Raw genomic sequence first — 21,603 nt, 5'->3', positions numbered from 1 at the left:
CCAATACCTGGAGAATGTTTCCAGTTCACTGGCCTCTACCAAGTCTTCACACCAGTCCATATTTGGATCTAAAGGCTAGTATTCCTCAGGGTCCAGCGACACCTCCCAATCCTTCTTGAGTCCTAGCCCATAAGAATAGGGCTTAGGTTCCGGATTGGAAGGAATGGCTCCAGTTGGCGCCCAAGTCAGCATCAGGCGACGCCCCTCCGGCTCTGTTTAGGAGTCCGGTATCAGACGGGAGACGGCTCCGCCGGGGGACATGAGCACTACTGGCAGCGTTAGCATCAGGACCGACACCAGAGAAGGTCGAGGTGGCACGACCAGCGCCAGTCCAGATCCATCCATAGATCCAAGAGGCCCAATTGGCGCCGGAGCTGATGGCCTCATAAAACTCTGGCTCCCTGAAACTCAGGGAAGTGCAGAGCCAACCAGGTGCTGGATCAACTGTGGAGCCAGGTCTCGAATGTCGATAATCCATCGTCTCGTCGGGCGACATTTCTTCTTTTGTGGGACTTACCCGAGCCGCCAGACGACTTGGAATGTGACGAGGATCTTGAACTAAGCGACTAATCTCGGGACCTTCTTCTCGATCGGAAACAAGAGCATTGTGGCTCTGCTCGACGGGCAGCAAGGAGCTTGAGGGTCCGCTCCCTCAAGGCCTTGGGGTGCATAGTGCGGCAATCTCCACTGAACTTTACGTTGTGTTCGTGTTTCAGGCAACAGAGGCAAGCACGGTGCAGGTTTGTCACCAACATCTGTCGATGACAGGCACCATAGAGCTTGAAGCCGGTCATCCTAGTGGACATCCCTGCCCCATCAGGAGAAGAACTCGCCAAAAACTTTGACACAATGTAGAAAAAGTGACTTATGGGGTAGCTTTCTCTGAATCTGCGCTGACTGGTGCTGAAGGAAAAGAACTGGTGTCAGCACGCTGGGGTGGTGCCTATATAGGCACCGTACACATCACATCCGGTGCAGATGACACCACACAGAGCCAATTGACGCAGAGGTACTGCTCACCAGTAATTTCCGGATCCAGTCTGACACCTGGGAATTCGGTATGGAATCTGTGGCTAGAAGTCTCTATCAGACAGAATGACGTCAACTTCCTCCAGGGGCAGCTGAAAGGACTTCAGATGTCTCCACTCAATCTCGAGGCATGAAGGTGGAGGGGTAAAGAACCATTCCTCCAGACTGGGTTAGAAAATCCAGTCTGAATGACAGCTTGAGCAGGGGAAAAGTAGAGAAATGCACAAGATCTGTGTACTACACACTTCTTGGCCATTCCAGGGCAATTATAATGACTCTAGCCTGACCTTAGAGAATCTTCCTCTAAACTCGAGGAATTCATGGGTATGAGGGAAACGCGTAATGCAGGTGAAAGTTCCACCTCAACTGAAAGCTGTCCCCAAGGCTCCTTTCAGTGGATACTGGAGGGTACAGAACTGCTGACATTGACCATTTTTCGATTAGGCTCATAAATCCACCTGAGGGTTGCCCCACCGGGCGAAGATGTTCTGGACTACCTCTGGTAGAAGGCACCATTCTTGATTGGAAAGCTAATGCTAGCTCTGATGTTCCGACACCCCGCTAGGTGACTGGTGGTGAGTCAAATCCCTTGGCAGTGTGCTCAAGCCCATAGTCTAATGTTTCCAAGCAAAGTAGGTGGAGCCTACCCTACCCTTGCTTGTTGAAGTTCCATATCACTGTTGTGTTGTCCGTCAAGATTTGGCTGGGCCAATCCTGGATGGAGGGGAGGAATGCTTTAAGTGCCAGCTGAATCTTCTGCAGTTCCAACAGGTTGATGTGAAGAACAGTTTCTCCAGAGGCCTCTGATCGCCAGTTTCTGCAGATGAGCTCGCCACACCCTGAGGTGGGAGCATCCTTTTCTACCGTAGCCACAGCTGGAGGGGGAGAGAAGGACATCTAGCAACTCAAGTTCTCCTTGTGCCCCCACGAAATCACGTTTTTTTCCCCACAGAGTATTGTATAGCGCAAACTTGACCCAAAGGTATCAGAGCACCAGTTGCGTTACAGACCGACACATTAATGTTATTGTTAGGCACAGGGAGATTAAGTGATTTGCCCAGAACCACAGGATGTTGAGCATCCCTGCCGAGACTAGAACCCGATTCCCCAGCGGTGAGGTCCACCGCTCCAGCCGTAAGGCCACATCCTTTCCCCTACACTTCCGCCGCAGTGCAGTCCGGCAGATCTCCTTTGTACTGTAGCCACTGCCTGTGGAGACACCGCTGCAGGGCTCTCATGTGGCAACATGCGTGCGTGACTAGAAGAACACAGGAAGCCAGTACACCTAGGAATCTCACCACCCTCAGAACTAGAACTTTTGTCACCTTGTTGGAAGGATGGAATCATCTCCTTGATATTGGCAATCCTCTAGGGAGGTAGAAAGGCTTGGAGAAAGGTGGAGTCTAGTACTGACCCTCTAACTGGAGTCATTGGGAGGGGCACAGATGAGTTTTGGCCTTGTTGATCGGGAAGCGCAGGCTGAACAGCAGGGATACTGTTGACTGCCGATGGTGTGACACCATCTCTGGCGATCCGACTTTGATGAGTCAGTCATTGCAGGTAAGGTTAGATTGGAATGCCGACGGCCACTGCCATCAACTTTGTGAAAGCTAGAGGTGCAGATTTTAAATCAAAGGGAAACTCTGCAAATTGGTAGTGCGTAGAACCTACTACAAACCTCAGTACATCCAATGAGATCGCAGGATAGGGATGTGGAAGTACCCATCCTAAAGGTTGAGTGACACATCCATCTCCGAGTTTCAATGCCAGCAAAACTTGAGCCAGAGTCACCATCTTCATCTTTCTCTTCAGAAGGATTACATTTAAATCTCTGAGTTCTAGGATTGCGTGCAGACTGCCGTCCTTCCTGGGCACCAGTAAGTAACATGCATACCATCCCTGACTCTTTCCTGTTGTGGCACTAACTCCCAATGCTCCTTTCCGTAGGAGTACTGCCACCACTTGCTGCATTATGGCTAGGTCGTCTGGAAGGCGAGAAGTGAGCAGGAGGGATGGGAGTGAAGCCTGAAGTAAGACGAGGGTGCAACACCTTTCAGCAATTTAAAGGATACATAAGTCGGAAGTAATGGCCTTCCTGGATACACACATCCCTAACCCCACAGCCCCAAGTCTCCCAAGTTGGATTGAGGAAAAAAACTAGGTCTTCTTGTCTGGTGGTGCAGGAAAGGAGGAAGACGAGGAGAAGAGTGGCTGGGCAGATCCACTGCCCATACCTCTGCCCCTGTATTGTCTGACAAGCAGATTTTGTTGCTGTTTGTAGATCTGGGGCTGGTAGTCCTATTGTAGGCGGAAAGAGAAGCCTCTTGAAAAGCCATTAAAACAGTTGAACTGGCAGTCATCCCTTTTGAGAGGTGGTAGTAGCAATCCAAGCAGCTAGCTGTGCCCTTGCTGGTCTTGAACTGTTTTAACAGCGAGTTAGCCTTTTCTCCAAAAAAGGCGCAACCCATCAAATGGGAGATCCATGAGTTTGGCCTGAACGTCGGATGAGAAGTTTAACATGGGTAGCCAGGCATGACGCCGAATGGAAGAGATGGCCATAGTCACAGAGTCTGCAGTATCCAGCCCAGACTCAATGCTATCCCGGGAGGTAATTCTATCCATAATGGATTACTTCTTGGATGTGTGCCCTCATATCCCCCCGAACACAGGGCACAATTATTTGGGCCATGTCCTATAAAGCGTGGTTGTAGCAAGTGAGGAAGCAATTTGCATTCAGTGATTTTAGAACCATATCCCTTGCTTAGAAAGTCTTTTTTCCCCAGGCCTCTTGGTGTTTCCCTGTGAGAGGGTTCTGATGGGAAAGGTATCAGACGACTGTCAGGAGGATGCTTGGAATACCAAGCTTTCAGGTGAAGGAAGGATAGAAAGAGACAGTGAACCACCTGGAGCAGGGTGATATTATCTCGCCACTAGTCTCTTTACTACATGATCTGATGAGAGTTTGTTCCATGTTGCCAAAGCTGGGTCCAGGAGGACATCATTTAAAGGCAGTAATGGATTCAGCTGTAGGAGTTTCTGGTACTCATTGAGGACTTTGGTCTTTGCCTCTACTTTGAGGAGTTTTCGATCTAAAACCTCTGCTGCCTTCTTGACTATTACACAGAAAGACATCACCTCTGGAGTGGGGGTCCTAGTATGAAAGACCACCACTATATCCGAAGTGTTTAATCCACTTATGGAAGACAGCCCTTCCAGCTCATGCCCTTAGTCGGTTCCAACATCACCTCTATATGGATAAAGGTCTAGGGGTCCGAAGCTGTTACAAACAGATCTGTTTTGTGATGTGGTTTAAGGGGCCAGTGCCGAAGGTGGAGGTGATGGTGGCGCCGGTGGAGGCGGGGCTGGCCTGTGCATAGGCAGTTGTAGTGTGGTGTACCTCAAAGCCCGTTTGAAGGCCAGAGGAACTGGAGTCAGTCCAGGTGGTGTGGATCCGAGAGGTTTCAGGGGCCAGAGGCATCAACAGCACTTAGCCGTACAGAGCTATGGGGCCTGAAGGCACGCTGCATGGCACTGACACCACACTACAACTACTCCGCTACTCGCGACTATCAATTCCTCATTAAGCAAGGCTCTGGTTCCCCTGGCCTGGAAACAGGCCAAGGTACTTCCTCTGCTGAAAAAACCTCTCCTTGACCCCACCAAGCCCGAGAATTTTCGGCCGATCTCTCTTCTACCGTGGGTGGCCAAAGTAGCGGAGGCACATGCCAATAAAGTTCTTTCTGATCATATAAACAAAAATAAGATTTTAGACAAATCCCAGAATGGATTTCGTGCGGGCTATAGCACAGAAACCGCCCTTCTAGCTGTGAGCGAAAACTTACGTTCCATCCTTGATAAAGGCCAAACAGCGGCACTCGTATTACTTGATCTGAGTGCCGCGTTTGACACGGTCTCCCATCGGATTCTCCTGCGCCGGCTTGAAGAAGCCGGTATAAAAGATCTTGCCCTTGAATGGCTCCGCTCCTTTCCGACCGACAGATCATTTCAAGTTTCTGCCCCCCCTTTTGCTTCTTCCATCAAACCCATTGAGCAGGGGGTTCCACAGGGCTCGGTGCTTAGCCCGGCCCTGTTTAACCTTTACGTACAACCCTTAGCTGCAGTCGCCCACCACCATGGTCTCTCCATGGTTTCCTACGCGGACGACACCCAGCTCATGGTAGCTCTCTCGGACGACCATGTTCACGATGCCTCTCATTTCCAGATAGGCCTTGAGGCTATCGCGGGCTGGCTGACAGAGAACTGTCTCCAGCTGAATGCCAGTAAATCCGAGGTTCTTCTGGTAGGCAGGGACAGGGAGCTCTGGAACTCCCATTGGTGGCCTCCGTCCCTGGGACCTGCCCCCCCCCCCAAATTGGTGGTGAAGAACCTCGGGTTTCTGTTCGATTCGACCTTGAGCTTTCAAGAGCATACCAAAAAAATAGCTGGCACCTGCTTTGGTCTTCTACGTGCCTTAAGACCCACGCTCCGGTTTTTTGACTCGGCTACACGCCAACTTATAGTCCAGGCCACTATTCTCTCGAGACTAGACTATGCCAATTCTTTGCTGCTAGGGGCCAATAAGGCGGAACTGAATCGTCTTCAGCGTACCCAAAACTCTGCAGCTCGCGCCATCCTTGGTCTCTCAAGATCATGTTCAGGAGCAGGGGCTATCCAACGCCTTCATTGGTTGCCGATCTCCAAAAGAATTGAATACAAATTCCTCTGCCTCACCTTCAAAATTCTTAAATTTACCACCCCCGAGATCCTGTCTGACTTGATCACCCCGTACATCCCTAGTCGTACGCTGCGCTCTTCTGAATTGATGCTAGCTTCTGTCCCCAGAGTTAAGAGATCGAGAGCTGGGGGCAAATCTTTCCGTCTTTTGGCACCCAAGCTTTGGAACTCCCTGCCGCTGAAGATCCGCAGCCCGGACTGTCTGACCTCATTCCCTAAAGCTATTAAGACCTTTCTCTTCCCTATGGCCTAATCATTTTTTCTCTGGATACTGCTACTAGCGCCGGGACGCCCCTTCGTTGGGGCAGCTGTGCGCTTTATAAATGATTTTAATATAACATAACACTCTGGTAACAATGGCATACATTGAACTGAGAAACGCTGCTAGGTCGGTGCCTGAGGCCGAGAATTCCATGAGAGTTGGATCTTCCAGGAAGTTAAATGGTGGAGCCGGTGGAGATCAGGCCAGCTCCAAGGCTAGGCCCAGCAGAGTCCACGAGTTCCACGAGGACCAACTCTGGCACAGAAAAAGATGATCCTGTAGAAATCGGAGGGGGCCTGGGTGACTTATCCTTTTCCTTCTTGTACTTCCTGTGCTACAGACCCAATGAATGTGAAGAAAGGGACCTAAAGCAAGGTTTAGAATGTCGACGACTTCGCCTGTCGTCCCTGGTGCAAGCCATAAAGAGCTTGGCCTCATGTTCTTTGACAGCCTTAGGGTGCATGCTCTGACAGGACTCACAGGAATGGGAGTCGTGATCCAACCCAAGGCACTAGAGACAAATGGAATGACAGTTAGCGATAGACAACTGTCCCTCACAACACCTGCAGGGCTTAAAACTCAAACGTTTCGATGGTGATACGGAACTATTTTTTTTGTGTGATATAAACTGACAACTCTGAAGAGCGAGCTCCGGATCTGCATCGAAGGTGCAGCAAAAAAGGCAAGTGATGTTGCACTAGGATTGGTACTATATGGCTTAAGTGGTGCCTTTAAACACCATTTCCTACACTGCACAAGGCCAGCACCCTCTAGCGGTGACCTGAGAGCTTTGAAGTTTCTAGATCCAGTCTGACACCTGGTATAATGCAACAGGAGAGGAATCTGGCAGTATGAGTATCCATCAGAAAGTGACCTAAGAACTGCTGTACAAGCCCTCGTAGTCTTGCATCTGGATGGTGGTAATGCCCTACTTTATGTCCTCCCAGACTCCAAACTATCAACCCTAAGTGGCATCCTCCTGAAAAAAATGATCACATCACCCCCAAACAAACATCATCAAACCAGCTACTCTTTTCACTCATTGGCTTTACGCTTGTCTTCGACTTAATACAGCATTCCACTTCCTTTTGGATAGGTTTGTGCTATAAAAAAAAACACGTACATACATATCTCTATGAATACGAAGGCGTCAAGCATGCACCTAACACTTGAATTTTCACTTACTCCCACAACATTTAGAGTAGGAATGGTGGGCAGCAGCTTTCTGTACCCATATAAGAGATTAAATTCCTGACTTCAGGATATTGATAGTCACTTCTTTGCCAGACGTAGAAATACATTTTGTGTTAATGATACACATTAACTCAGGTCCACAATATGGCTGTAAGGAACACCTTAGTCAGCACAACCAACTTGGAACTAGTGAAAACTAATGCAGGATCAAAGGAGATAAGACTTCTATGCCTCCTGAAGTGAATAAGGGATGTACCCGACACTAGGCAAATTAAGCCCATATGCATATCTCTCTCCCGCTCTATAAACAAATGGTGAATTTGCATATTTATGCATGCACACCTCAAAACTTACATAGTCAAATGTATCTAGTGCATGCGTATGCACGAATCATAACTGTGTCTTTGCAACTCTCCACGGGTTTGCCAGACGTAGAAATACATTTTGTGTTAATGCTACACATTAACTCAGGTCCACAATATGGCTGTAAAGAACACCTTAGTCAGCACAACCAACTTGGAACTAGTGAAAACTAATGCAGGATCAAAGGAGATAAGACTTCTATGCCTCCTGAAGTGAATAAGGGATGTACCCGACACTAGGCAAATTAAGCCCATATGCATATCTCTCTCCCGCTCTATATACAAATGGTGAATTTGCATATTTATGCATGCACACCTCAAAACTTACATAGTCAAATGTATCTAGTGCATGCGTATGCACGAATCATAACTGTGTCTTTGCAACTCTCCACGGGTAATGGCTGATAACCCTTTGAAAGGTATATTTCTATCACACAGACCAGCACAATTTAATAAAAAAGTTCTCCAATATCCTGCAAGATGCCGGAAACTCACATCAATATTTTCTTTCAGGACTAAAGTTGTTACTTAAGCCCTTTCGATAATACCACCTTGAAAAATGCGTTTACGTTTGAAATGTATTCTGAACTAACCGAGTCTTATTATTCAATAGACATGCTAACCTAAACTGTATCCTCTTACCTTGAAAACCTAATCCTTGTCTACTCACAGGTTCATCTAACGAGGAATCATGCGAGTTGCTTTCATCTATGAATCCAAAATAAAAGGACAATGGAATTAAAAGGATGCAGTACACAAATTAATTTCAAACACAAGGGAACGCTGATGTTACTTTATTGCTCTACCTTTCTGGGCATTGTTAAATTCAGGAGTAAGCATGCTCCTACCTAGGGTTCCTGCAGTGTCGACAACAGAATCTTTCCCTCCTTCAACAAGAAGATCAGGCCTGAAAAAAAACAGAACAGAAAGAGGAGTGAAATTGAGTCATTCTTTGGTCTTTCAAGACATGCTCGACCTAAAGAGAAGTGAAGTGATGGATTTACTTCATTGGTCTATCAAGAAGCGTGCCAGCTAGAAATCACTGAGATTCATTTCTTCCATTGGTCCATCAAGACATACTCCATCTGCTCTGCTGTTGGATCATTTCTTGACAGATTAGTGGAATGAATCTAACAGCTGAAAATTCAGTAAATTTTTGTCAAAATTAAGAATGGAAAAACACCAGACCGCCTAAATTGTGGAAGAAAGTAGCCTTTCAAGTACAATAACAACTCAAAAATACCAAGATGTATTATAACAAGAGAAACCACCATGGTCACCAAAAAGGCTAACACTGCAAGGTTTTCTAAACCAGGTAAAGATCGACATTTGGACCCATAAATAGACTCAAACAGTTGTTAAATGTGATCAGCAAAATGTTATAAAAAATAAGTCGCTTGTCTACAAAAAATATTTGAAAATATGATCAATTTAGGTCTACAGGGATATATACATGATAGGCAGTTGGACCAAATATTTCACGCTCATGTAAAGCTAAAGCAAATCCCTTCTCATCACCACTGATAACGGTATGGGCCATGGCTGAAAGGGATTCTGCCTAATCAGATGGGACTATCTAAGAGCCATATTTCAATCTTTTGGCTTTATTAAATGCGTTCAAGCCATTTGTAGGGAACCTGAAGCCCAAGAATTAAAGCGCAATTAAGTTATCAATTTAAGATAAGATGCAGAACCGGACAGGGATGCTACTTAACAGCCTTTATTATTTTCCATTTTTTACTGTGACAATTACTGCCAATTTTGAGAGGTAATCCTGTTAATTTTCACTATGAAGTAGTTTCCATTACAGTGCAATAATAAGTTGGTCACTAGTTAATTCTAACAAGCAAATTATGTAGACTTCCAAATTTTAAGGGATTTTCAGGATACAAGCTAAAATACTCTAATGGCCACATGTATGAAACTATTTTGTGTTCGCACAAAGGCCGCCCATTTGTGAACACAAAAAAGGCGTTTCCAATCTACCAACGTCTATTCTGCGATTCGGTAATCTGTCACCGAATCGCAAAATGGGTTTGCGATTCGGTGTTTGGAAGAGGCGTGTTTAGGGCGTCCCTTCCAAATACCGAATCACAGCGGTATGTATGAATGTTTAGCAACCAAAAATCTGTTGCAAAACATTCGCAGGGGCCCCTTCCCCTTTGTAAATGGTGGTGAAAATGTTTTTTAAGTGCAGGCAGTGGTCCTATGGACCACTGCCTGCTCTTAAAGGGACCACTGCCTGCTCTTAAAAAATTAAAAGAAAACGTTTCATTTTTTCCTTTTAAAAGCAACCCGTTTTCCTTTAAGGAAAGCGGTCTGCATTTAAAAACATGATTGCCTAATTCAAAAGCAATCACAGAAGTGGTGGTCTGCTGACCCCAGCAGGCCGCTATCCCCATGCGACCTACCTCATTAATATTAGTGAGGTAGGTTGATTTGCGGCCCCCTAGGAATCGCGTAATGGAACTCAAGAAGTTTCATACATTGGTAACTCTGGGTGGAGCAGGTGTAGTGCCTCTAAGCGAAGTTCCACGGAGTAGGAAAACAACTCCGTGGAATTTCGCTCCGCTACGCGCCCTCCACCCTCCCAAAGTAATTATAAAGTAATAAAAAAGGCACTTACCTTCCGTGTCTGCCTCCTCCTTGCCATGGCCGCACTCCTTCCTCGTCCTTACCGTCCTTCTTCTTAGATAAACCCTACGTTTTACGTCCTGCATGTGCCCATGCAAACTCGCAAGACGTACAACGAGGGGTTATCAGTGAAGAAGGACAGCGAGGAGGAGGAAGGAGAGCGGCCATAGCAAGGAGGAGGCAGCCATGGCAGGTAAGTGCTTTTTTAATTACTTTGGGAGGGTGGAGGGGCCGGCTAACTACGCTCTGCCACGGAGTCGTAGTTTTGCCTAAACTCCGTGTTTGCAACGGAATGCAGAGCAGGCAAAACTACGTAAACTACGCTGGCGGAGCATAGTTACCCGGCCGGAATTATACATTAGGAATAGTGATTACCTAATTGCGACTCTCAGAAAATTGCAATTAGGTAATCGCTATTCCTAATATTGAAACATGTGGCCCACAAAGAGGTAGTGATCTGTTTTGTCCCCTCAACAAAATCAAATTAGTACTCATCATCTTAAACAAAATGTTATGTTCCTCAAGGTGGTAATCAAAAAAAATTGAATGATATATTCAAATTAAATTATTTGGTAAAAAGGTAAGAGGTTAAAAACTAATGAAATCCTCAACAAGTTTCAAGTTTCTTTATTTCCTGCATAGTTACTTAAAACCATTGCAATGTTAGGCCATAAAATACAAAATTAGAGCATAAAAAAAAATCTGTGTATATAAAATTTCCACAAGGTATAAGCGAGTACCTCCATTTTCCCTGCCCTTTATTTATTTATTTATTTATTTATTTTTTAAACTTTGTTTATTAGTTTTTGGTTAAGAGTAACAAAAGACAACAGACAGGCATTTTCGCACATCTGCAAGTAATACAGAACAAAGCAATATGCATCAGTAAAACATTACCCACCGCACATGTATCATATACACAAAGTAATGGGGTCAACGGCTATCATATATCACCATAGTCCAGTGTTACGCATTGCGTATATGGCCTCTCCAGTGATCCACATATAAACATACATTAGTATTTTTTCAGAAGGGGAGACTCACTCCGCGACCCAAATCTCCATCTCTCCACAGATGACCCAAAGCATATAGTGCCATGAATTCCCACATCACTGCGAAGAGATAGTACAACCATGTTTCCGTACCTCCCATCTCAGTAGTTTCTACGAAATCCAGGAGCTTATTTCCCAGCAATTATCACATCAGGATCAACATTACATCTCAAGTAGTGTTTTCAGTAGTGTGTTGTGCGAGATACTGTTTGAGGGGCCCCCATATGTCCTTGGGTCTGGATCTGCAGGGTAACGATTCCGCATATATAGCACTTTGATCTTGACTATATATCAAATCATCGAGCCACTCTTTAAATTTGGGGGCACGCCCTCTACCCCATCTGCATGCCACCCTTCGTTTTGCTAACAGTAATGCATGTGTGACATAGCGACGATAGGCCTTTGGAAGCCGCTCCGTGTATCCCAGCAGTGCCAAAAGTGGACTACATTCAATAACAATGGATGTCATTTGTGTTAGTGCTTCAAAGACCTTCACCCAGTAGTCCGAGATCTGAGGGTATTCCCACGCCAGGTGCAGGAACCCAGCCCCTGGTCTACCACATCGGTCACAGTTATCTGTGTCTCGCAGCTTGAGTCGGTATAGCTTTACAGGCGTGCAATACATACGTTGGAGGTATCGGAAGTGAATAAAACGCAATCTACAACTGGCGGAGATGCGTGCAACTTGCATACAGCTGTATCTCCATTGCTCGGGTGTTACGTCAAGGCCAAGATCCGCGGACCATTGTCGGAATGCCGCATGAGTAGGTTCCGGCTGGTGGGTACGTATTGTATGATATAATGCAGAGACTAAATGCCCGGGGCCATCAGCACTCAGCATATGTTGTAACGGCGCTAGGGGGTCAGGTTCCTTGGGAAACCCCGGGATAACTGTCCTCATTCCCTGTTGTAATCGCAACTATAAAAATGTATCTAGTGGAGTGGGATTCACCTGCCGGAAGAATTGCTCAGCAGAGCAAAACTTCCCCTGTATGAAGAGATCTCCCCAAGTAGTGATATTCAGTCGGGCACACAGTTTATGAAACCCTGTTTCTTGCAGTAATGGCATCTGGGGGTGATAGGAGAGAGGGAGTAGTGGAGAATATATGATTGCAGCGTTAAGACGACGGCCAATTCTATGCCACGCCGAGACTGTACTCGTGAGAGTACTGGATGGCAGGTTTCTGGCAGGAGCGGGTTCATGAATCATCCCACTCAACGGGATCGGGTCAGCCAGCCAACTTTCCGCAGCGATTTTGGGCATGCAGCGTGGGGGGTTCATCCAGAAATAGGCATAATATGCCTGCGCACATTCAAAATATCATTCAAAATCTGGTATGTCAAACCCACCCTGCGCATATGGCCTCATAAGCACTGTCCATTGCAAGCGAGGCTGTTTGCCCCCCCCAAAATAGTCGCAGCAATTCTATTCTGAGTGAGGTGAAAAAATGTCGCCCTGGATGATATGGAATATTCAGAAAAAGATATAGGAACTGTGGAAGTATCACCATTTTTATAAGGGAGGCACGGCCAGTAATTGATAGAGGCAGAGCTATCCAGCGCGTGACGTTGCTTGTAAGGCGTTCCATGGCCGTACCATAATTAAGGCGTAGAATCTCGTCACGGGTATTGCCAATTTGAATCCCTAAGTAGCGAAGATCATTATTGCACCAGTCCAAAGGGAAATCAAGTGCGAACTTTAACACTGCCGGTGTGAGGGGAAAAAACAGCGACTTTGCCCAATTAATATGGACTCCAGCAAGGTGTCCGAACACTATAAATTCCCGTAATATTGGATTAAGGTTGCATTGCGGGTCCCTGACATATAACGTCATATCGTCTGCATAAAGCGATATTAGGATTTGGCGCAGGTTACATCGTAGCGCACTCTCCCGATGATGCTGCCGCAGTCTACAGGCTAAGGGCTCTATCGCAAGGGCAAAGAGCAAGGGAGACAATGGGCATCCCTGTCTAGTGCCTCGTGAAATCGGGAGTTCGGCAGACATGTGTCCATTTATGAGAACCCGGGCGGTAGGGCACGTGGATAACAGATGTATCCATGAAACAAAGACTGCTGGAAATCCCATCCGGTACAGTATGGCATTAAGATAATCCCACTCCAGGGAATCAAATGCCTTCGAGGCATCTAAAAAGACAGCAGCTAGGGGTAGTTTCGGCACTACATTCTGGAGGACATAAAATAATGTACGGAGATTATTCGAGGTGGCCCGCCCAGGTATTACCAATTTGTCGATTAATAGGATCAATCTATTGGCGATAACCTTTGCCAGTATCTTCGTGTCGCAATTCAATAGAGATAGGGGCCTATAAGAATCACAGGAAGTAGGGACCTTACCATGTTTAAGTAGGGATGTTATCAAAGCCGCCCTCATGGATGGAGGAAGTTTACCATCCTCCATGGATTCGGCGTATACGTCCTTCAGCACCGGGGCCATGATGTCAATGTAAGTCTTATAAAACTCGGCTGGGAGACCATCGAGCCCCGGGGCCTTACTAGATTTTTGTTGCATAACGGCCTCCCGTATTTCGTCGAGTTCAAAGGGAGCACTGAGAAAGTCCCTGTGATGGTCCTCAAGCCACCCCAGTGCCACATCACCCAGAAAGCTGTCAAGCTCTATTTTGCCCAGGCGTTGCGAGGTGTACAGAGTGGAGTAGTGTGTTGTAAAGCATGTTAATATGTCAGCAGTATCTGTGTATGCCTCCCCGTCAGGTCCGAGTATTTCCAGAACTTGCTGTGTGCCTCTGGGTCTCTTAATCATTTCCGCTAACGCCTTCCAAGGACGTTCCCCCTCCCCATATCTCCTCGCCTTCCAGTATTTCCCCCGAAAGTTGGATTTCCGAGCTGCAGTATCTGCATAATCGGCCAGCTTTTCCTTGAAAAGCAACTGTGTTTGCGCGCCCCCCCTTGCCATTTCGCATTCTAAAGCTTTAAGTTCACCTTCCAACTTATGCAACGTATTTCGCAAATCTTTGAGAACCCCAAAACTTTTCGAAATACAAAAACTCGAATGGTGACCTTGAAGGGCTCCTATAATATTTCTAAGGAGTCAACCAAATGTCTATTTCTATGGAAGAAGTCACGTATCTCCTCACCCAGCTCCATGTGAAAGATTGCATCCAACAGGGCCGTAGGTTGTAGCCTCCAATGCCGTCTGGGTGTACTGTAGCCGGGCATGGCGATTTCGAGCTTAACAGGTGAGTGATTGGAGAATGTTTAAGCCAAATGGGTAATCGCTATTATGGTGGGACCTAGTTCTCTCGACACCAGGTAGTAATCTAAACGCGCCCAGGTACCTGCGTGTGTGTTACTATGCGTTCCCTCTCGAGTCTCTGGATGTCGGAGGCGCCATGCAACAGGTTGCCCTCCTGAAGGATCTCCCGCAGTACAACCTGTGCTTTGGTATAGTGATGTGGAGCTGTATTTGATCTATCCAATATCGGGTTAAGAGCTACATTAAATCACCACCCCAAATTAGCTGCGTAGATCCTACCTCCATAATCTTCCCCCACAACACTGTGAAGAATTCAGGTGTGTTTATATTGGGGCCGTACCCAAGCGCCCCCATACCAATACATATCTTCCCTGTGGGTCCGTGTGTGCGCCACCTAGCATGAAAGGAGTATGCTTTTTTATTAGGATAGCAGCCCCTCACGCATATGTGGAGTATGAAGCAAAAAATCTGTGGTCGGCCCACTTGCAGGCAAAGCCAGGGTCTTTCGGAGGGTCCATGTGGGTTTCCTGCAGCATAGCCACCTGAATGTGGTGGCGGTCAAGATAAGCGATGATTTGCCTGCGCTTTTGCGGATCACCCAACCCCCGTACATTCCAGGAGAGGAACCTTAAGCGCGAATCCTGTGGCCTATCACCGGTTATGTATGTGCCGTGTTGAGCCATCATTCCCCCAACACCTGACGGTCAAATAAGATACATGTACGTGCTGGTGTGACTGCCATGCCTTTCGATACAGACAATGAACATTGCTTAAACCATCCAACTCCCTTCCCACCCCCCTCCCACTGAGGCATCCCAATAATGCCAGAGAATTCAACTGTCCCTCCCACCCCTATTCTCAACACAAACATTACAGTTGTGAGTTGAGACCACTCAGACACACTATGCATTCTTTCGTATTGTACCAGGGGTTTTCCCTTGTGAGGGATCTGTCTAGGTGGCCCAGCCTGTCCCCTCCAACCCAGAGGCAGTGCGGTGGGGGTATCTGCCTCTGTCTGAGTCAGCGGGGTGTCCGACAGTAACAAGCTCTTAAGCATCTGTCATAGGGCGAACAATACATATTCTCATACCAAAAAACGTATACGTCAGACTAATCCAATATACACAAACTGACCCCTCTCAACCACCCGAGGGGCATCATGGCTACAGCAGAGACAACAGGCATTCAAATCAGATTGTCACAACATGACTAGTCTATCTCGTCAAGGCTGTCTGGGGTAGACTCAGTTCCCTTAGGCTTCTTGAGGCGCTTCAGAAATTCTTCAGCTTGCTGAGGCTTATTGAACATCAACTGTTTGCCTTGATAGGTAATCCGCAATCTTGCAGGGTATAACAGCGCGTATTCTATTTTGGCTTGGCGCAACCTCTGTTTCACAGGGAGAAAGCGTCGCCTGTCCTCCTGTACAGTGGCTGTGAAGTCCGGGTATATTGTGAATGAGGTGCCTTCATAGTGCAGTGTTTTCTTCTCGTGGGCGACTCGTAAAACAGTATCCCGGTCCCTGTAATTTAAAAGACGGGCTATGATGGGACGCGGAGCACTACCTGGAGGAGGTCGGGGGGCCAACGCCCTGTGCGCCCGTTCCACGATGAACTGCGGAGATAATGCCTCAGTCCCGACAGTCTCCAGTAGAAGTTTCTCTATATAGGTTTCCATCTTTCCTGTATTGGTGCTTTCGGGTATTCCCAGAACGCGAATGTTATTCCTTCGACTCCTCGCTTCTAACTCCTCATTTTTAGCTGCTACTATTTTTAGGAGTTTGTCCATTTGGCCGACATTGCTTTGGAGTTGGGTCGTGACAATCTCGTTATCCGAGATTCTGCGTTCTGTTTCAGTAATGCGCTCGCCATGCTGATCTAGCTTGTGCACCATGTTGTCTATACGAGAATTCATGGAGTCCATTTTGTCCGCAAGCGTTGTCAGGCCCTGCCGGACCTCTAGCATGAGTGCCTTCATTTCCCCGCTGGCACCAGCGTCATCGCCAGCTGCACCAGACTCAGCACCCAACTCCAATTCGGGCTGTTGTGATCGCATAGATTTTTCAGTCTCGAAGTGGATACGCGGTTGTTTTGCGTCAGGCTTCCCCATTGTGTGCGTGCGCTTCAGCGCAACCTGCTGCCAGACTACGAGGGCGTATTAGTTAAATGATCCTTGACTCCAGTATGGGGGCAACGCACACGACCAGCAGTTCAGACCGTTAGGCGAAAAAAAAATGCAACATAGCTCCCCTGTCGCTCCGTCCCGACAAACACCAAAGAACTAATATATAGTGAGATGTTGCAAGGTTCTACCGAAACCAGATCCACAGGCACCTCCTTAGAGCACAATTATACGTGGAACAGTAGCTTTCCTACCAGACCACGGGTCCTGAAGGCAGCTCAGACAACTCCCGCAGTGTCCCACCTGATACAACAGAACCAGGAAGACCAGAAGCTGCGCCCCGCCAGATCAGCACGACCTGGGGCTCGCCGCATCCAACATGACTCCCAGACAGCAGCCAGATCTATACTGCACCTCTGATGGCGGAACAATCCACCCGAGCAGCACTCCCAATATTGGGGACTTTTGGACCAGATGAGACAGATGATCATCAGGCGCCTCCAATGGCGCGCATCCAGGATCCACCCCAGGGGGCTACCTACCCCTGTAGAATCCTCCGTTGAATTCAATGCCCCAAGAGTCACCACAGGGGGGCCTGAACAAAGATCATCCAAGGCAGTGGGTCAAAATGTGTAAGAGGTACCAGGTACTGCTTAGTGAGAATATGTGCAGTGCAGGCCTGAAGAAATCGAGCAACGGCAACGCCGTCCACGACCTGTCTCACCGAAGCATCGGCCGGTGTCCTTAAACGCCTGATGCACAGGAGATTGCCACTGTTATGTCAGGTTCGCCGCCAGCTGAAGACACCCGCCCCGCGGGCCGACAGCGGATCCCCGGGCGATGCCCACACACCTCACGGCTTCCGACTCATAGGCATCCGGAGACTGAAGTCGGGGGTATGAGGTCTGAAGAATCCTGCAGGCACCAGTGCCACACGCGACTCCCCCAGGCCGCCACACGGCTTCACGTCACAAGAAAGAGTCTCATCAGGAACAGCACAGATCAGGAGGCAGGATGTAGGGGAAACAGCAGGGAGCACAGCGGTCCGGGGATTGTAAGCAATGGCGCCGCCGACTATGGTCGATCCACCTCCCGTGCGGCGCGCCCCACACAATCGCGCTCAAATTCTACAGCGTGCACCAGGAGGATATCTCCGTCTTAGAGAGTATGCGCCATCAAGACACCCATAGATATGGATTTCTGAGTCACTGGCCAAACTCACCCGGAGACCGTTGCGGCCCAGGCACCACGAGGGAAGCCACGCTCTCCCGTAGCCACAGGCACTGCCGGCCTCAGGGACCGCGCTCAGATCCCTGCACGGTAGCCGCTCCGAGCCCGCCGGAGGCCAGACTCAGCCCCCGCTCGCCTCCCGGAGCGCAACCTCAGAAGACGATCGATGTCAGTGGGTGTAGCATCTGGACCCTGCAGCGATTTGGCCCTATGTGAAAGGATTAATAAAGGATATTGTGGTCGGACAACGGGAGCCTCACTTAGTGACGGCCATTCCGTTCGTGCGCCACCTAGCGCCCCCCCCTTTTTTTGTTTTTTTCAACTATGATAGCAATCTTCAGAATAAAATCGAAATAAAGCCAATTGTTGAAAGACTCTTTACTGATATAATCAAACTTGTATTTTAGTCATAGTATATGTCCTTGTATAGCTAGAAGCTATATATTGCAGTTCACTTTTCCTTCTGACCATCAAAGTTTGGCTCGGAATGCAGAGGCTAGACTTTTGTGTCAGAACCCTATGAAGGAATCAGTTAAAAAGCATCACAGACAGCTACATTGGATCCCAATTGAGGCAAGAATTAAGTTTAAAGTACTGTGTATCACATATAGAGCCTTAAGCAACACAGATCCCAGCAAGATTCGAAATCTAGTTGGCCCATACCTCCCTAAGAAACCTGAGGTCAGGCTCTGAGAGATTGTTAAACATTACCAGCATAAAAAGGGCCTGATTGGGGGGGGGGGGGGGGGGGGGGAGAGCCTTTTCCCACCTTGTGGCCAAGTTATGGATCTATCTTCCTAGGGAGTTAAGATTCACAGAATCAGAATCCACCTTCAGGAAGAAATAAAAAACCTGGTTGTTTAACAAGTGCGACTAACCTCCTTCTCTCTCGCTTCTCTGTATTCATGCTTAGCGCTGGGAGGGCTCAGGGTAGCCATGCGCTCTATAAATCCTAATCATAATAATAATAATAATAATAAGATAATGGTTCTCCTCAGATGTTTGCTTCTGTTTTTAGAGGCTTCCTACCTATATTCCAGGATTTAGGAATCAATTCATTAAATGTGAGCCAAAAAGACTGAATATCATGAAAAAGCTGTTTTGTAGAATTGAAGAGGCTGGTCAGGTACCCCCAATTTTAAGCTCTATTTTTAGCCATCCACACTACACTACATGCAATATATGTTAGAGCAAGCTGGATTTGGTTTGGGAATCTTTGATATCACCTTTCCTACCCATTGACCAACTGACTAACGTCAAGTACCCAAAATACAACTCACATTTGGTGGAACATTCAAAAAGCCACAACATTGTCGATTCTCTTTATTCTACATCTTTTTGGGAGATTTCTGATGTACCAATATTGGTAGCACAACCTAATTTGCAGTTTGTGAGATAATTTTGACATTATTCGACCTTATTGATACTTTTGGGTAATAGTACTTGAATATGGTCAACAAATTAGTATGTAATCACATTAAAATCATCTTTCAGAAGCATAATGTTTTAGCACACCTACTCACACTAATGTATGAGTTTTAAAATTCAATATACTTCTCTGAGTATACAGCTTAAGTTGTGTCTCAATTCGATAATAAACTGTTGGCTCAGTACATCAGCTAGGCAGAGGATTTACATTTAAAAGGGTGTCAGAATGAAGGACCTTCACTACCCTGCAAACAAATGTGAGTAGCAAGGTAAAACCTTGATGCTAGGATCAAATTCTTATCTTTAACATAATCCTGAAGTTAACCAAAATCCTGGCAGTGCTCATAACTTAGCTGGGCAATGACAGGTAGCTGACCCTACGTTATTTGACACTTGGTTAAGACAGGTAGATTAGGTGATCTTGACAGACTCAATATTAGCTAATTGTCATAGTAATACAAAAGAATGGTGAATTATTATTAAGAAACTACTATTGTGAATGTATGCTAATTCTATAAGGCATTTTACTTATAGGAATGTAAATGTATACACATGGGCAAAGAAGTCTACTTCCAGGTGTCTTGTCTACAGGATACGGTATGTAGCTGGATACAATAGTATAAGCCACCAGACTAACTGCTTAGTAATTTATCGATCAAAGCAAACTGGTGTAAAATACTGCATGCCACACAATTAGAGAGTTTTACATGTTTTCTCATGAAATTGTAGGATAAAAAACCTTAGTTGGAGAAGGTCTTGAATGGGTTTTGGGCCTAGCCTCCCTAACAAACTAAACCCAATGGTCTGGTATGAAAATATCTGATAATAGGCTGTAAAAAAGTGCTCCAACTAAAGAGAATTGAGATGGATTAAATTAAATCCATTAGCCTATTAAGACAGACTCATTCCATTGGTCTATCAAGAGGTGCACCACCTAGAGAGCAGTGAGCTGAATTCATTGTATTGGTTGATCAAGGACTGCAGCCCTGCTTAGTGGCACCATCACGGGTTAGAGAATCACAGCACTTAAATGCATTGCCACTCAATTAGAGAAACTTTCGACCTTTGCATTACTCGAGGCACTCAGCTTGAATGTCAGTCCGCTGCTCTTGGTTCCACAGGCAGACCTGGGGATAAAAGAGACATGATGTATGCATGGTTACATCAATCTCTTTTAAAATCACGGAGCTGGATTTTGGGCTGGCATTACTTGCCTCTTTATGCACAATTACTAGCTAATATAGCATAGGCAGGCTGAATCCCAATGTGTGCTATGGTATGTGCCAACAAAGGTACAAGGTTAACTTTTGTAAGGGTAATTTAAGCCAAAGTGTGCCAGATGGACACTGTGAATCACTGGGATATTGTGTCAGCCAAGCACCTCCTAACCCCACCCTTACTTCTATGCCATCATACTACATAAAAGTAATATGACATGTTTGGCGCAAATTAAATTATTCATATCAAAATGTGCAATATTCTTTGTCAGTGCTGTGCATTTTTTTCAATGAGTTGGAAGACAAAGGCAGAAAGAGGCGGGCAGGAGACACAAAAAGGGAGGAGTGACAGGCGAGAGGGGTGATAGAAATGCGAGAGTGGGAGTGTATAGAAAGGACTGGCAGCAACAAAAAGAAAACAAAAGACAGGGGAAGAGAGAGCTATAGACAATGGTGTAAGAGGAGAGAGATGAAGAAACAGTAGAGACAGTGTGGAGGAAGGGTGATGAATGACTGAAGAAGGGAGAGAGGGTAATAGAGGAGGGTAAGAGGACAGAAACAGGAAGACTGGGAGGAGTGGTAGCAAAATGAAGGATTGTGAAGGAAGGGAGAGTGTCAGGGGTCTTCTCATATGAACAAAAAAGGAAAGAAAGGAAGAATGGACAGTGTCGCACAAGCACTATTTATGTATTTATATAGTGTTTCATATATCATCACCTTTGTCACGTCAGAGTTTAGTCTTATTTCCTTTGCAGTCCAGTAGAGTAGGGTATAATCTAGAGGTGGTTATTATTGGACAATACTGCAAATCCTGGAGGAAGACCTAACTCTGGATGGGATCCTCTGGCGGAATTTCACTCATGATAAGATAGTATGGTGGAGGAGATGCCACCTGTAGATTCTGCTACGGTTTTAGCAATTTTTCCAGAGATATGAGTCCCATAATCAGAAGGAAATACCTTTTACCTGACTTCCTAAATTCCTGTAGTGTTCCGATACAAGGCTTTTGTAACTCAAGGACAAAGAGCCACTGAAACTCTATGAGGAAAGGTATGTCATATTCGAATATCATGGTCTGCTACAAAAGGCACTAACTGACTGCTGCTGTAC

At 46.5% G+C, this 21,603-nt stretch overlaps 1 protein-coding gene across 4 annotated transcripts in view; it reads right to left on the bottom strand.

Annotated features, from left to right (window-relative positions):
* GTF2IRD1 (GTF2I repeat domain containing 1) overlaps window positions 1-21,603 on the bottom strand; it is a 1,036,986-nt gene that overhangs the window by 276,286 nt on the left and 739,097 nt on the right. For all 4 annotated transcript variants that reach the window (XM_085649787.1, XM_085649789.1, XM_085649788.1 and 1 more), the window contains 2 exons: window positions 8,430-8,488; window positions 8,224-8,289 (listed from right to left, as the gene is read on the bottom strand). In XM_085649787.1, the coding sequence (XP_085505913.1) occupies window positions 8,224-8,289; window positions 8,430-8,488 (125 nt within the window). The remainder of the gene's footprint in view (window positions 1-8,223; window positions 8,290-8,429; window positions 8,489-21,603) is intronic.

This window comes from Triturus cristatus, chromosome 3_2 (assembly GCF_964204655.1).
Source record: "Triturus cristatus chromosome 3_2, aTriCri1.1, whole genome shotgun sequence".
Lineage (NCBI taxonomy): Eukaryota > Metazoa > Chordata > Amphibia > Caudata > Salamandridae > Triturus > Triturus cristatus.
Note: the sequence above shows the minus strand (reverse complement) of the source record. Positions and strands in the feature narration are given on the sequence as shown.